General features: G+C 39.0%; 1 protein-coding gene across 4 annotated transcripts in view; it reads left to right on the top strand.

Annotated features, from left to right (window-relative positions):
• The first annotated feature begins 9,868 nt into the window (after window positions 1–9,868).
• Window positions 9,869–17,367, top strand: part of Kdm6a (lysine demethylase 6A) — a 213,420-nt gene continuing 205,921 nt past the window's right edge. For all 4 annotated transcript variants that reach the window (XM_026379706.2, XM_026379707.2, XM_026379704.2 and 1 more), the window contains exons 1-2: window positions 9,869–10,035; window positions 10,248–10,311. In XM_026379706.2, the coding sequence (XP_026235491.1) occupies window positions 9,875–10,035; window positions 10,248–10,311 (225 nt within the window). In that variant the 5' untranslated portion in view covers window positions 9,869–9,874. The remainder of the gene's footprint in view (window positions 10,036–10,247; window positions 10,312–17,367) is intronic.

Raw genomic sequence — 17,367 nt, 5'->3', positions numbered from 1 at the left:
AAACAAATAAATAAAAATACAGCAGGGCACATTGGTATTTGTCTGTAATTCCAGCAATCCGGAAGGCTGAAGGAGGAGGATCTCAAGTTCCAGGCCACGTTCAGCAACCTGGAAAGACCCTGTCTCAAAATAAAAGTTAAAAAAGGGATAGAGTTATGGCTCAGTGGTGAGGGCCTCTGGGTTCAATCCCTAGGAATGCGCGAGCGCGCGCGCGCGCGTGCGCGCGCGCACACACACACACACACACACACACACACACAAAGTTTTCTTTAAATTAATCTTTGTCAAATTGATTAGTCTAGGGTGAAATGGCGTGTGTGTGTGTGTGTGTGTGTGTGTGTGTGTGTGTGTGTATGTGTGAGAGAGGGGGCGGAAACTGGGGATTGAACTCAGGAGTGCTTAACCCCTGAGCCACATCCTCAGCCCTTTTTATTTATTTATTTATTTTTATTTAGAGACAGGGTCTCACTAAATTGCTTAGGACCTTGTCAAGTTGCTGAGGCTGACTTTAAACTTTGAAATGGTATATTCTGAATTATGCTTTAGAGATAAGAATTTGCCACACTTTACCTCATTTCCAGTTCTGTGTAAATGTTTACTGGGGTTTTAGAGTCATATACTTTTATTACTATTTCAAAAATTTTAAACTGAATTTGAGAAAAAAAAATGTGGATTCAGTTTTTTTGTTTGTTTGTTTTGATTTTGGTGCTGGGGATTGATCCCAGGGCCTTGCATATGCTAAACATACACTGCTACTAAGCTACAGTCCCAGTCCCAGATTTTGTTTTATAATTAGATATGATGCAATTATTTAGACACAATCCCCCACCCTCCTCCTATTTGTACTGGGGATTGAGTCCAAGGGCACTTTACCATTAAGAAGCTTCATCCCTAGTCCTTTTTATTTTATTTTAAAAAACTTGAGAAAGGGTCTGGCTAAATTGCTGAGGGTCTTGCTAATTTATCCAGGCTGGCCTCAAACTTACAACCCTCTTTCCTGAATCCCCCAAGTTGCTGGGATTATAGGCAAGTGTCACTGCACCCAGCTAGATGCACTTCTATTTTGGCTTCATAATGCTCCCCTCCATGACTTATTCATTCTTGAACATTTTTCATTTTATCTCTTTGTTGGTTGGAATAGATTGTAAGGCAATTTTTCAAGAAGGTTATATCTTTTATTATCCCTTAAATAGCACTGCATTTTTCTGGCATCTTTACACTCAAAAGACAACTCAGATGTATATTACATTTTGGGGTCATAAATTTTTCTAAAACTCTATATATGAGAAGTCAGAGAGATTGATTTTTGTTTTTACCTGGGTAACATGATTTTGGATTTTTTTAATATTATAGCTTAAAACTTTTAACTTTGCCTAGAACGTGGTGGACTCCTTTCAATCAACAAGCACTGTTCTTGGAGCTGGGGGTGTAGCTCAGTGTTAGAGTGCTTGTCCAGCATGTGTCAAGCCCTGGGTGCCATCCCCAGCACTTCAATAGAGGGGATATTTTTTTCCTGTTTTTATTACTTCTCTTCCATTTGCCTTTATTCCTCTTTTAGTAACACAAATTAACCGTCTGTTGGTTCTGCACTCTTCTTTTTCCATAGCAATCATCCTTTCTCTTATTGTTTTTATATCTTTCATAGTCCATTTAATTTCTTAGCATCACCTTTTTTCTTAACATCAATTCAAATTTTTGCCATATAAATTTTGATCTTTAGTGTCTCCCACATGTACTTTAATTTTGTTCCTGCTCTTTTAGAATACTTGCTGAGTTTTCTTACCCTGTCCATTTCTCTTTTCATCTCATCCTGTTGGATTTTCATTTCAGTCCTACCTTTTCCCTCCTTCTGTTTCTTTTTTACAGAATCCTTTAGGTTGCCAAGAGGTTTCTAAAATTTTCTCCTAGTGAAGGAGAGTTCCCATCCTCTCTGAGTTTTCTGGATGCTGTGCTGTCTTCTCTAGTTCTGTATTGTTTTTTCTCCTTACCCTCAAATAGGATCGGTTCTCTAGGCTCAACATTTGTCTACAGGGACTAAGCTGGCTACCCTAGGATCTACCATCTGTGTATGGAAGTAGTAATAGAATCACCATGTCAAATCTGTACCTGGGGGGCACATTATTGTACATGTAGTTTGATTTACCCTTTGTGCCTCTTATCTGCTTATGTGATATATATAACACAGTACAGCCCCCAACACAGACTTCTCTCAGACACCTTCAAGTCGTTCTCTTTCCCTAAAGTTTTGGGAAGAATCTTCTACATAATTTGGAGAAAATTACATGTAAAATGAGAATGAGGGATCTTTTGTTCAAAAATTAAGAATATCAAGACAGTGACAACAGAGAATTAAATCAAGCATGGGGTCTTATCATAGAGTCCTGGATGACTATGTAAGTTTCATGCCCATGAAACCAGCCTTTGTTATGGGGACTACATGGGCCTAAATATGAATCTCCTCCCTTTTCCCCTCAATCTCTTCCTTATTTACTGCTCACTTGTTTTTTTCCTATCTGCCTAGATAGAGAATAGGAAACAGATTGGTGTAAGGGTGCAGGGGAAGCAGGGATGGGGATTAGTATTCTGGTGAACAGCTTTCAAGGGTGGAATAACTGTTACCTTTTGTTGGTTTAGGCATCAAGTCTTTGAGTTGGGAGACAAAAGGTGAGTGATCAGGGGATAGGGCTGTGGGCCTTAAATAAGTAGACTCCTACCTTTTTCAGTCAATGTCTGTTAGAAGAAATGAAGCCAAGGTAAAGCATGGCTGGGATTTCTTCAATGCAGCCCTGTAAAGTCACCCAACTCATAATTAACATCAATTTCATCTAGATCCCGGCCTCAGGTTGCTTGTCAGTTTTAATCTTGGATGTTGTGAAATCTTATTTGTTGTTGTTGTTGTTGTTGTTCCCCTGTATTTGAGGGGATTTTTGTGAGCCTTTAGACAAGGATGCATTTGGAGGTAAAGAGTAATATGTCATTTGAACTGGAATCCCCCAGGGAACCAATTAGTTAGGCCAGGGGTTGGCAAACTTACTTGTGTAAGGCCAGATAGTAAATATTTTAGGTTTTGCAGGCCAAGAGGCAAAATCAAGGATATGATATAGTTACTTATATAACAACAGAGGAAACAAATTTCCATAGGTATTATACTGATATAACTCAAAGTCTAATAACAATAGTTGAGTATAATTTGGGGGCTAGAATGGAGTTGTTTTTGAACACATTTTGCTCAATTGGGGTTCAAAATTAGTGTTTCCTATCATCAGATTAGATTGTAAATGTTCAGTTGTTAATGATGATCTGTAATGAGATTTTATGTGTTCCATTTTTCAAAATGTCTTTTCACAGAGAAAGACACTGCCAAACATTGGATTAATCCATGTATATATTTTAATTGGGTACATTCATCGTATGGAAGGCATTTATAGGATTCTAGTAGATTCTTCTCTTGATATTTTCCTTTTAGTGTGTCGTTACATTGCAGATTAATCGCTTCCAATTATGTTTAGATGAAAACTCCTCAATTGCTCAGTTAAATGAATTTTGAAATATGGAAATTTCCTTTACATTTACATTAAGGACTGAAAAATGGTGCATGAAACAGAGTTTGAACTTGGAAGAGAAATATACTGCAAATTTATATAAAAATGGACAATTCACTTCTTGTTTTAACTTCTGACAGAATGAAAGTTTATAAAGTGACTTAAAATTACTTGTAATCCAGGCAATGTTTTTACCAAAATGACTTTAGTAAAGGTTTTACATACAAGTGCTATTTTGCCTTGAAATTGGTAAAATTAAGACACATTATCCAATCTGTAGCAAAAGCTAATTTCCATAGTCATTCATTGCTTGACAGTGGCCAAATAGAATATTGTCACTGCTAAGACTTCATTCAAACTGTTGTGTGGTAGAGCAAGTCAGGATATTCAGTTTCTAATTCTGACACAGATTCACTGAACTAATGATGGTTAAGTGTTAGAGAGTGAATGAAGTTACCATTGATACTATTAATTCAATAACTCATGGTAGATTCAAATAGTACCCCAAAGTAACTACCTAAAAATAGTCATAGGGTTTAAATACATTCATACAAATTTTGTCAATTTGTCCACCAAACATATTTTTGCTTCTCATATATTGTTACTACCATCAGTTGTCACACATCTTAGAAGATTCCACTTCATGTTGTAATGAATCAGTGCTTTCTTAGTTTTTTTTTTCTTTTTAAAATCAACTTATTTTAATTAGGTATATATGACAGCAGAATGCATTTTGATTCATTGTACACAATTACAGCACAACTTTTCATTTCTCTGGTTGTACATGATGTAGTGTCACACCATATGTGCAGTCATACATGTACCTAGGGTAATGATGTCCATCTTCTTCCACCATCTTTCCTGCCCCCCTGTCTTAGTTTCTTTACAAATAATTTTACTTGGCATTGTTCCATGCAAACTATTCAAAGGAGCTAATTCTTCAGGCCTTTCAAACATGACATTGACTCCTCAAATAAACAACTAAGTGGTATCTGTAATAGTTAACTCATGAAGTACCAAAGGAAACCACTCAAAATTAATTGCCTGTTTTTTAATTGGGTATGAATATTGATCACAATGTCTTCAATTCTTCAAGCAAATGTTCTAGCTGAAAGGCTAATGGCCTTAAGTTTATTTTCTCTGGACACATTTCTTTGGCTGTTGCAATCAAACACAATTTAATCAAACAGTTTTCCTTGTTTGGTTAAGAAATGAGCTGCTCAGAAAATTACTTTGTTTTCAATGTCATTGTTAGTTTTTATTTTTGTGAAGAGTTCTGCTGTGATGAAATATTCTTTTCAGTTTTCTAGTGGTTCTCACTGTTGCTTTCCTGTTGGTTGGGAATATTGTGATGTGTGCTTATTCTGATAATATTGACATATATTGTATTGTTTTAGCAAGGCAATAACAAATTGCATAATAAATGCTTTGCCATCAATTTGGATAATAATCCATACTCTGCTGTGGGCTGGGGATATAGCTCAGTGGTAGAGTGTCCCTGAGTTCAATTTCCTATATTGAAAAAAAAATCCTTATCATATCATTCAAATATATGATTCATCTTAGTATTTGCATCTTTGATTATATTTTCTCATTTAAGATTATCCTGATTTTTGGTATTATTAATGATTTTTTATTGAAACCTGGACATTTTAAGTATTAGGTTGAGACTTTGGATCTTATTTAAATCAGCGCAGGCTTCCTCTGACATTGCTTTGATAGGGGATAGGAGCACTGACTTCTTACTGCTACATGTTGGTGGAAGTCCAGGTTGCTCATTTAGTCTTCATTGACATTGAGTGGAAAAGGAGTGTCTTCTTACTGTCTAGTAGGGATGGGAATTCTGGCTCTTTAATAGGCCTCCAATGACACTACCCTGGATGGGTGGTACAGAAGTACCTCATTCCTGCAATGCATTTGGATGATGGCATTACCACTGATCAGTGGTGAGTCTTGACTCCCCACTAGGTCTCCTCAAACATTAACTCAGCAGGGAGGGGGCATGACCACTCATAACGAGTAGAGACAGAATTTCAGGTTCCCCAGTGCAGTTGTGGAGGGTGGGGTGAGGTTTAGCCTGGTGAAGGTGTGGGAATCTAGGTTTCTTCTAGAAGCAGAAGTCCTAAAACTATTCTGACAACTTAAATTTTTGTAATAAAAAAGTTTTTTATTATTTATTCATTGTGGTACTTGGCTTAAACCAAGGGATACTCTATCACTGAGCTACATCCCCCAGCCCTTTTTGTTTTAAAAAAATATTTTTTTAGTTGTCAATGGACTTCATTTTATTTTTTAAATGCAATGCTGAGAATCGAACCCAGTGCCTCACACATGCTAGGCAAGCACTCTACCATCGAGACACAACCCAGCCCCCCAAAGCCCTTTTTATTTTGAGACAAGGTCTCACTAAATTGTCTAAGCTGGGCTTGAACTTGTGATCCTCCTGCCTTAGCCTATTGGGTTGCTGAGATTATAGGTATGCATCTCCATGCCTGGCTCAGATAATCTTTATGATACTGGTCAGTATAGTATAAGAACTGGTAAATTTTTGAACTTATTTTTGATTCTGACATAAAGGATAAGTATGGTTCTATTTATAAAACTAGATCTTTGTTATGTTACTTTTTATTATCTGTACAGGTTCTAGGCACTAACACTAGAAATAAACTGTATATACCTAAATGCTTCAGGTTAAGTATTTAGTTGTTTAAAATAGATTGTTTTTATTATAATTGAATGAGTTCCTTCTGACATTGATGGTATTTATGTATTAATATAACATTGCTACAAATTATGCAATAATTACTCTATAATCTTACTCAGTACAAAAGGTTTTATATAATTCAAAATATTGATTTTATCTACTTTATCTATATGTCATATCAACTTGGTAAATTCAGATTAAACTTTGCTCAGTTCCTAGTGTGTTGTTTATGAAACAAAAATTAGTACTAAGTGATATAAGGTTTAATTTTACTTTTTATTAATTTTGATACTGGGGATTTAACCCAGGAGTGCTTTACCACTGAGTTACATTCACAGCCCTTTTTATTTTTTTGAGATAGGGTCTTGAAAAGTTGCTTAGGGCCTTGCTAAATTGCTGAGGCTGGCTTTGAATTTTCGAACTTCCTGCCTCAGCCTCCTGAGCAGATGGGGAAAAGGTGTGTATCCCTGCAAGGCTTAATTTTAGAATAAATGAAGTGTAGCAATGTTGGGTTGATATGTCTCAAGTATAAAGTAGACTTTGACTGCTTATGTGTTGGAATTATAGGGAGGTTGGGGAGGGTAAAAGAGGAAGTGATTAGTAGATGACGATCAATAAATTGAGAACCCGATTGTAAAAGCAAGGAAAGACTTCAGACCTTCCAACCTTCCTATTTTATAGGGTTTTTGTTTTGTTTTGGTGCTGGGGATTGAACCCAGGGCCTCATGTATATACCAAGTACATGCTCTACCACTTAGCTGTACCTCTAGCTCTACTGAAGTTTTTGAATCTATATTATGTATTCGGCACTTTACCTACCTTATAGCATCTAATCTTTAAATTAATGTCATAAAATGGCTGTATTTTCTTTTTCACAGGTGAATGACTGAGGCTCAAATTAGACTAATTGAAGGTCTCACAGATATCAAATAATAGGAGTTGAGACTATATATCACGGCTCATGCTCCTTTGGTGACACCACTCTGCCTTCCACATGGGTTTTCAGATTTCACTTTTCATAGAAATAATTATTATAGAACCATTTGTTCTATTTCCCCATTTTTCTCTTCAGTGAAGGAGAAAGGTTTAATACCTATTTTACATATATTTGACAGACGATAAACTATGAAAGATCCAACAAATTACATAGTGATGCAAGGACTTATGTCACTGCATGAAAATCGTCCCATGCTTGATGGAGGACAGATCCTTGTAGTTAGAACAGAAACGGAGCTTTGGTTTAGAGGATAGGTAATTTTCCCAAGGTCATGCAGTCTATTCAGAACAAGGATAGGTAATCGGGTCTGCCTGACTCCAATCTTCCCCAACCCCACATCATTGCATACACTAAAGGCAATTCTGCTGTTATATAGTTATGGTGGGAAGAAATACATTGAGAGATGGGGAGTGGGTAGCTTTATCATTCTTGGAAAGGGCCTGAATCAGGAGCCAACTCTAGTAAGATGGCCAAATACTGGCAGATTTATATCTGCTGTGCGTGGAACACCCCCATGCTAGTGGGGTCAAAAATCTTCCAGGCTTTGAAGGCCACTATTTATGACAAAGTTAACAATGCATGTGTTAATTTAGCCGTAGAAAATATTCAGCCCCCTCTACTCATTTAAGCAAAATGGCATACAATAAAGAATGGAAGAGGTATTTTAGAGAGTAATTAAATATGAAACATAATTTATATAAAACTAGAGTTTGTTCGGTTAGTTACTAGTCTCAAGGGAGCAATTTAAAATTTGTGTCTGTGTGCAAAGTCAGTTGGGATTTCCACAGCTTCTGAGTATTGCTACGATTTACTGACTCAGCACTGAGTTGTCTTCCTTATATTTTGAAATCCAAGTTTAAATAAATCCAACTGGTTACAGGTGGAAATGTACTGTAGAAAATAAATAAAAATCCGTTTATAAAGGGAACCTACTTCACATGTTAATATTTAATATTTCCCAATCCCTTAAAATTGGAAGTATGCCCTGTAACAGACTTATTGCTATATGAGATCTATCTTATTAAATCTGCCGTTTGAATAGTTGACAGAAGGCTTTTTTTCTTTCTCCCAATTATACTATGGATTGACCACCAGACCCATGACTTTTATTTGCACACGAGAGACGGTCAGAATAAGAAAGTTTTATTGCTAAGGGTTTTCGCAAGTAGTGGAGGCAGAAAACGCTTTTCTGGGTTGCAAGGTGTGATGAGGATTCTAAGTGCGTTTTCTCCCAGGTCTGTCCACAAGCAGCCCCCTAGCACTCCACGAAGGCCCCACTGAGACCAGATCACAGCAACAAAACCCAACATCCTGGCGATCCCGTTTAACATTTTTAATTGCTTTTTCTTATAATACTATAATTAATTACTGATAAGATGCAGGGCAAACGCAGGTAGCATCAAATTTTGGCCCGAAAGTGCCGCCAACAGACAGACCTTCGGCGGTGGGGAGCCATGGTCAGCGAGCCAGACCCCGCAGGCGACTCTTCATTCCCTCCGGCCTGGGGTGTACTGGCCAGGGTCAGAGGCCTTTTTCCTCCTTCACTTTTGGCGCGGGTGAGGGGATCCAGGCTGCGAGCGCGGCCAGGCCTTGGGCGGCGCCCAGGCCGCGGGACTTGGGGCCCGGCAGCTGCTCCCCGAGCGCACTCCTCGCGGAGGCCATTATTTCCAGCAGTGCCAAAAGTATGCGCTTTCTTCGGAGGGCAGAGGTCCGGGACCGTGCACCGCTACTCGGCGACGTGACCCGCACCGGGCCCTGTGGGGCTCCGGATGCCTGAAGCTTGCACGGGACGACCGGAGCCGTGGTCCCGGCCCACCCCCCAGTTTCCGGGCAGGCAAAGGCCGTCCACGGAATCCTCAACCGCCGCTCGCGTCCGCCGCGGGCGGTGCCGGACCTCGCCCTTCCCCACCGCTCCCCTCCCCCTCCAGAGCCCGCCGCGGCTCCCGAGGTGACACGGCCCGGACCCTCCATTCTCTGCCCGTGTATTTAACTAGCACAACCTAACCAGTTGCTGCCTCTCGGTGACAACCCTTTCCCCGACAGACACGTCCAGCAGCCAACCACCGGCTAGAATTGGCGTACGTCCCGCTCCCCTGTCGGTGGCGGCCTCGGTGGGCGGGGCTCTAGCAGCTAGCAAGTTAAGTGGAGCCACGGCTGACGTGAGTCAACAAAGGTCACGTGAAGAAAGTGCGCAGCGCCGATTGGCTAAGCCGACCGGGTGGAGAGGGGGGGTCACGGCGGCGGCGTGGGGTTCGCTGTGTGACACAATTACAACAACTTTGTGCTGGTGCCGGGGAAGTTTGTGTCTCCAACGAATCCCCCCCGTGCTCCCGAGCCCCGCGCGCTCCGGCCATTCCCGCCGTCCCCGCCTGTGGCTGCCCCCTGTCCGCCCCCGCGATGTGACCCTACAGCCGAACCGTCGCCGCTGCCGACCCAGCGGCTCCGCAGCCCCTGCCGCTGCCGCCTTCGCCGCTACCGCGTTGGGATTTTTCGTCGCCGCTGCCCGCGGCGGAGGAGGAGGCGGCGATAAAGTTGGTGTGCCGGTCCCGTGTGGAGATTGGGGGGCGTCGTTGCTGGCCCCGGCCCTGGGGGGGGGTGTCGGCGTTGGAGTTGTGAATTCGCTGCGTTTCCATGAAATCCTGCGGAGTGTCGCTCGCTACCGCCGCCGTTGCCGCCGCCGCTTTCGGTGATGAGGAAAAGAAAATGGCGGCGGGAAAAGCGAGCGGCGAGAGCGAGGAGGCGTCCCCCAGCCTGACAGCCGAGGAGAGGGAGGCGCTCGGCGGACTGGACAGGTACCGGCCGCCGTCACTCTCCGGGTCGACTCCGGACAGGCAGGCGCCGCTCTCTGGGGAGGCCCGAGCGCGGCTTGCCTCTGGCGGCGGTGGGGCGGGCACCTCGGCTTGGCGCTCTCCGCGCGGCCGCCGCCGGGGCCTCGGGCTCGGTCAGAGATGGGTCACTGGTGTTCCGGGAGCTTTAACGAACCTTGTGTATCTTTTTCCTACAGCCGCCTTTTCGGGTTTGTGAGATTTCATGAAGATGGCGCCAGGACGAAGGCCCTACTGGGCAAGGTAAGGCACCCGCGGGCTGGAGCGCGGACACGGTCTCCCGGGCCGGCGCCGCGTCCCCCCCGGGCCCCGCGGCCGGGGTCAGCACTCATTGTGGCCACGAACGATCGCCAAGGGGCTTCCGGAAAACTATTTCTTTCCTCTGTGCTCCCCCCACCCTCTGGTACCTCGCTTGCTCCCTTGCGAAATCACTCTTCTCTTGAAGCTGGAGGAACGGAGACGGCTGCGCTTTGGGGCCGAGCTCAACTGGGTCGACAAAATTGCCTGCTATTTCACAGCTTTTGGGGGGTAGGCTGATAATCTCCGTGGTGCCTCTTAAGGGTCAAAGGATCATAAATGTGTGCGGATTTCCTGAAATCTCCGACTCACTTGCCTCCTGTGGTTTTTATTCTTTTTCTTCAGGTAGGCTGTTCGTGATGTCTACTGTTAACCAAACGTTTTGGTCTTTCTTCTCTCCCTGCTCCCGGAAGGGGGAAGTTGCACGTAGTTTTAGGTCGGTGAAGAGTTTGCATTGGGCTGTTGACATGTATCTCGATTGGTATGTTTTACCTGAAGTTAGGTGACTTGTTTACTTTTTGGGGGTCTTTCTGCAAAAGAAACACCGCAGTTACTTGTGAATGTGTGTGCGCGCGCGTGTGTGTATGTGTGTGTTTTTCCTGGAGCCTTGTTTCCTGTGTGTCTGACGGGAGGCCGGGAGGATTCGGGGTGTAGTCTCTGTTTATTTGTGTGGAAAGTTGTTGGCACTGTCATTTAGTTAAGTAATGGCTGCTCCTATCGGCCCAAGATGGCGGGACAGGGTGGGAGGAGAAAGTGAAGGGGGGGTTTGGGGGAGGAAGGAGAGGTAAACATGGAAATAAATAGTAGCGATGAATAGGCCTTTCCTTTGGAGTGTGTAGCTTCATGGCATTTTACAAAAAATTATTCCAGGTTATTTGCATATAGAATTCTCGTATCTCTCTCTTGCTTGGAGACAGCATGCATTAGCCTGGTAAATGCTTATCAACCTGTAGCACACTTAGTTACCCATCTGTAAGCTATTGAACAAAGACTGGAGTCTGATTCTGTTCGCATGAGTTTGTATCTCCTGACCAAAATCTGATTGAAATGGTATTAGAAGACTTTCTTCTTAATTGGGACAGTGAAACTTGGAGTGTGTGGAATAAGTGTTGAATCCATTAGGCATTTTCTTTTCTGGCTGAAATCTGTAGCTTTGCGTTTGACACTTAGCTTTATTGTTGCAGTTGAGAACGAAGTTTGAAATGACTAAAGCTTAGCATTTCTTTTGTTAAATTTGTTTTTGTTATCTTTAATTTTTGCTGTAGTTTGTTTAGCAGAGTCATTAATCCCTTTTAATCTATAATTACACTTCTGTTTTTATTTAAAAGTAACTAAATATAGGGAATTTTGATTTCAAATAGTGACCAGAAAACTAAATGGAAGTAATTCTTTAAAATAAGTCCAGTCCCTTTGACCTGTACAGAAAACTTGCATTAAACTTTGTGTAGGTATTGACTTCATTAAAATTATGTCTGGGAAAATGAACAGTGACTAGCTCAGGAATGATTTAAGAATCAATATTTGTTCTTCCCGTCTTAAAGTCCCCCCCCCCCCAACAATGTGAATATATGAAGTATTTATTTAAAAATACTAGACCACTGTCAAAATTACCATCCAAAAAAAAATTAAATGATTTAAATTTAAGGAGCATTTTCTTTTGGAATGAATATTGCCAGTTTAATACTGGGTTGGTAAAGTTGCTTGCAAAGATAATTCATTTAGGCAAGTTTGGTCAAATCTATTGTTTTTGGTTATGGTGATGAAGAAACAAATGTAACTTGATGTTTTATGTAATAAAGTGTAAAATGCTAGTTGATGATTTCATGTCTTAGAATGCTTATTCAGATACATTGACAGTAGATGGTGCTTAACATTGGATATTGTAATATTGAACCCTGCAGTTGGTATGAACTGAGTTTAAATTTTGAAAAACAGCATTTTCATGCATTTTTTTTTTGTGAAGTCGTGCATTACTTTTGACATTTGAGTACAGTAACATCTTGAAAATGAGAAACTTAGGAAGCTTCATTTTTTTTTTTTTGGCAAAAAATTGCAGGTTTATCAAGTATGGGGTAATTTGGTAAACTAGTTTGTTGAGCTAAAAAAAAAAAAATCTTCATTGCTTCAGACTTATGAACTTGTGAGGTCATACCTGCTTAAATCAAGACCCGTTAGCCTTGACTTAAAATAAAACATTCTATAGTATGTGCTCAAACCCTTGGTTGCATCCTTGAGAGCCTGAACATACCAGTGGAATGTGTAATGTAAAGCTTGACATTATATAACCTCACACCTTCTGTTAGAATTGGATTCTGAATAGAATGAATGAGCTGGAGTCCTGCTGTAGGAAGTATTGAATTATTTAGTTTCATCCCGCTTTTTAACAGTCCTGGGAAGCTGTTTTTTTTTTTTTTTTAATATTTTAAAATTTTTTTTGGTGAAATGTTGAACCATGTTGGTTTCAGTGGTCTTTTTTATTGTAAGTATTAAACATGAGAATTGGCTTTCTCTACTGAGGTGCGTTCAGGCTACTGGATTGAAGACTTAACCGAATTGAATAATTTCTGGAATTCTCTTTAGCTATTTTTTTTGTGCCACTCCCCTCTCTGCCCCCCCCCCCATTTAGTCTGTACTTTAACTTTTTTTCCTTTTACAACAAATTTAGTTTTTACTGCTTGTTTTCTAAAATTTGTATTCTCATTCATATATATATATATATATATATATATATATATATACACACACACACACACACACACACACACACATTATTGGGTCTTTTTTCAAGTTTTTAAATTCACATTTGTATGTTTTAAAAATAATTCTTTTTTTTTTTTTAAAGAGAGAGAATTTTAATATTTATTTTTTAGTTATCGGCGGACATAACATCTTTGTAACAACATCTTTGTATGTGGTGCTGCTGAGGATCGAACCCGGCCGCATGCATGCCAGGCGAGTGCGCTACCGCTTGAGCCACATCCCCAGCCCCCAAAATAATTCTTTTCTTAAAAATTTTGGAAGGCTGATAGCATTAAGTGTCTCTTACTTGCCCCCACACTTTAGGTATTCCTTTTTCAGGTGTGATGCTGCTTTATCCAAACTGCTGATTTCTCTGAAGTTTTGTAAGATTCCATTATTTTCGAGTAATTGAAATAATTTTTGTTTGTAGGATTGACATTTAATATACAGTGTTTGGGGTTTTGGATTAAAAACTAAATTAGTGCTGGGTATGGTGTCACATGCCTGTAATCCCAGTCACTCAGGAAATTGAGGCCTGAGGATCATAAATCCAAGGCTAGCTTGGGCAACTTGGTGAGACCCTGTCTCAAAATGAAATAAAAGAAGGGCTGGGTCCATAACTCACTGATAGAGTGCCTCTGGGTTCAGTCCCCTGTACTGTAAAACAAAACTCCAAGCAACTAAATTAGTAATATAGTATATTATTTTTTTTGTAGTAATATTTTAAAACTAAGATTGTAAATAAAGCTCGAAAGCCTACTTAGTTCTTGTAATTCAGTATGATCTTGAACAGTTTGCCTGTTAATGCTGACCCATGATCTTAAGGTAATTGAATAATTCAAGATTCTTCTTATTTTTTTTAATTACAGTGGAGTTACTCAAAAGTAATTAAGAAATGAAACATTTTAACCAAAATTAACTATGGTGACATTTTTAGTACAATTTCTTTCTCTTTCTTTCTTTGTTGTTATTTTTATTTTTATTTTTTTTTGGTACTAGGGATTAAACCTGGGGTGCTCAACCACTGAGCCATATCCCCAGCCCTTTTTATTTGGATTTTGAGACATGGTCTCTTATTGTGTTGCTGAGGCCGGTCTTGAACTTGCAGTCCTTCTGCCTTAGCTTCCGGAGTTGCTGGGATTACAGGTGTGTGCCGCTGTGCCCAACTTCTTAGTATATTTTAAAAAACATTTTGGGTTTACTTATTTTTTACTAGGATAAGGATTTAAGTTAAAGTATAATATGTATAATATATATAGCATAAACATTGTAAGAATATATATTTATATATAAGTATATGTTTATATATTTATATAATAGTATATATATTATTGTATTTAGTAATACTGGAGGATATCATTAGAGTATTAATATAATGCTAGAGGACTGGGGAAGACTTTCAGTGTCAGATCAATATGGTATCTTCTCTGTCAGGGAACTATTACTAAAATAAATGCATATATTCTTTTAAACTTATATCATTTTGAAGTTTGACTTAAGTACTCTATTATTAGTTTTTTTTTAATAATCCCATTAATAGGTTATGTAGAAAAGAAGAAGTTATGGATTGTTTACTGTTTAAAAATGCATGTGTTTTGGGCTGGGGTTGTAGCTCAGTGGTAGAGCGCTTGCCTCCCACATGTGAGGCCCTGGGTTTGATCCTCAGCACCACATAAAAATAAATAAAAATAAATATATTTAAAAAAATCTTTAAAAGTGTACGTGCTATTTTTAAAAAGGAGATAACAATATTAAAATAGTTGGTATTTTTAATTTTGGGGGTAATGGAAATAATTGAAGATCCATTGAAGAATATATTTTCCTGAATATGATTTGCTTGTATGTAGGGGGAAATTATTAGGTCAGTTCTAGAGGTGGTGTTTTATACTGTAATATTTGGATATTGGTGATGTTAAAAAACAAACGTTATTGTGTTTATTGTTTGCTGGTACTTAAAAGGATATATACCTTTCTGATGTTCTGGTGGCACAGAAATAACCACAGAAGTAATGTGCCTTGTGTTTGAAAATTACGTCTTTGATTTGATGGATTTTAAAAAGTATTTTCTAGGTTAGAAAGTTGTCTTCTAAATAATTATAACTTTATTTGGACCACTACACATTTCTTAAAATTTTGATTATCTCTAGTAATAAAGATATAGTAAGAGATTATAGGATATATTTGCATATCTGCACATGAATTAGAACTTCAGTAACATATAAACAGGCACTTTTTAAATTCTGTTTTTCTTTTTACTGAATAGTCTTTCTGTAAAATCAAATTAGGGATCATCTATCTGACTGCTGCCTCTAGATATTTGAGGTTGTTAAAAACTGCTTCAGTGATGAATTTTTATGACTTACACGTGATAGAGTGGAGTCATGGGCCACACACTTAAAACCAAAGTGAAGATTCATTGCTTGGCTAGCTGCAGAGTAAATCTTTTTCTTACTTAGATTATGTAATGTTTAGTTTCACTTATATAGTGCCAATATTTTGCATGTTTTGAAAAAGATTTTGTTGAGCTTGATTTTACTTTGAAATTCATTATGATGCTTTGGGCTTATTGATATTAATGACTTATAACACTATGCATTATTGTTATTTTTAAATTTTTGCTGTGCTGGGAGTCCAATCCACGACTTGGCATGTGCTAGAGAAGTTCTGTACCACAGAGCTATACTCTCCAGCCTACCACTGTGCATTATTAGTATTTTTGAAATGTGGTATGCAGAGAACTAGTTTACATTAAGAAAATACCACCAGATTATCTAAGAATTGAAATGGTGTTTAGGCTGTTTAGGGCCTGCATGTATTTATTTGTAGACTAGTTAATTAATTAATGGGATTATTTAGTGGATGGATGACAGTCTCATGTACTCATAGTGAAACTTTGCATATAATTGTATCAATTTTTCATATTAGTTTGTAAGTTATGACAGTAAATCAGAGTAACAAATATTTGAATATATGCTAAGTGCAAGTTGTCTGTATAAAGAATACAAGGATAACTTAGATATCATTCCCCTGTGTTGAACTTGCAGTTACCTAATAGGAGTGAGACAAGTATGACTAACCCATCAGCAGCAAAAGAGTAGAGTACTCTGCAAGTTTATTATAAAGGTCAATTTAAGAAGTTAGGAGTTTAGAATAACCCTTAATAGGATGGGAATTGGTTCTTGATTGTGTTTCTTGGAGATGGTGTTTAACGATTTGTATAGTAGCAATACATGTTTATTTTTTATTATTTTAGTGGTTCTGGGGATTGAACTCAGGGCCTCACACATGCTAGGCAAGCGCTTTACCACTGAGCTACATCACCAGCCCCAGCAAGACATCTTTTAATTTTGTTTAGGAAAACATTTAAATATCAGATTTTGCTTTTAAGCAGTTGTTCCAAGGATTATCTGTGTGTTCTATACCTTCTGATCTCATTTTGTAGCAATACATACCTTTGCTAGGAGTTCTTAACTTGGGATAAATGAGTGTTAATGGATCAATTTAAGAAATTCTCTGACAATTTGGGAGGATATTCAAGAAGTAGTTAAATAATGGTCATTTTTGCAGTACAAAACACCTCTGGAGTGCTGCAGGGAAGAGATTTTAAACTTTTTACTTCATAAATTTCTGTGTTGTTTTTTTAAAAACCATAGACATATATTACTTTAATAATAATAATAATAATAGTCATAGACATATATTACTTTAATAATAATAATAATAATAATAATAATAATAAGAAGAAGAAGAAGAAGAACTCTGATAGTATACTAAAATGTTACATTTTAGATGCGTTTAAATGGCTAATGGCTGTTGTCTGTAGTTAGACAAGGATTTGGGGAAGTGGGATGAGAATTGAATTTGGAATGCTTTACCACTGTACATCCTCAGTCCTTTTTATTTTATTTTGAGACAGGGTCTCAGTATGTTGCTAAGGCTGGCCTCAAACTTGGTGATCCTTCTGCCTTAGCCTCCCAAGGTGCTGGGACTACAGGTGCTTACCACCATGCTGAGCTAGAAGAACACTTACAGGTTTTATTATATTTTATTACATAATAAATTGGAATACTTCTGAATTTTGTGGTCCCTCAATGGGGGGGGTAGCAGCAAATGAAGTAGAGATGTTAGATCCTATTTTTTTGTGTTTTAGATGGCTTTGTGTGATATTCATTGCATTCATTCTTCATTTTGATTTTTAGCATCTTTTTCATGGCTGATTTTACTTTGGGGCCTGATGTGGCCCAGGCTGATATTTGGGACGTA

Source organism: Urocitellus parryii, chromosome X (genome assembly GCF_045843805.1).
Source record: "Urocitellus parryii isolate mUroPar1 chromosome X, mUroPar1.hap1, whole genome shotgun sequence".
In the NCBI taxonomy this organism is placed as follows: domain Eukaryota; kingdom Metazoa; phylum Chordata; class Mammalia; order Rodentia; family Sciuridae; genus Urocitellus; species Urocitellus parryii.
The sequence above is the reverse complement of the archived record's forward strand: the minus strand, read 5'-3'. Positions and strand labels throughout refer to the sequence as shown.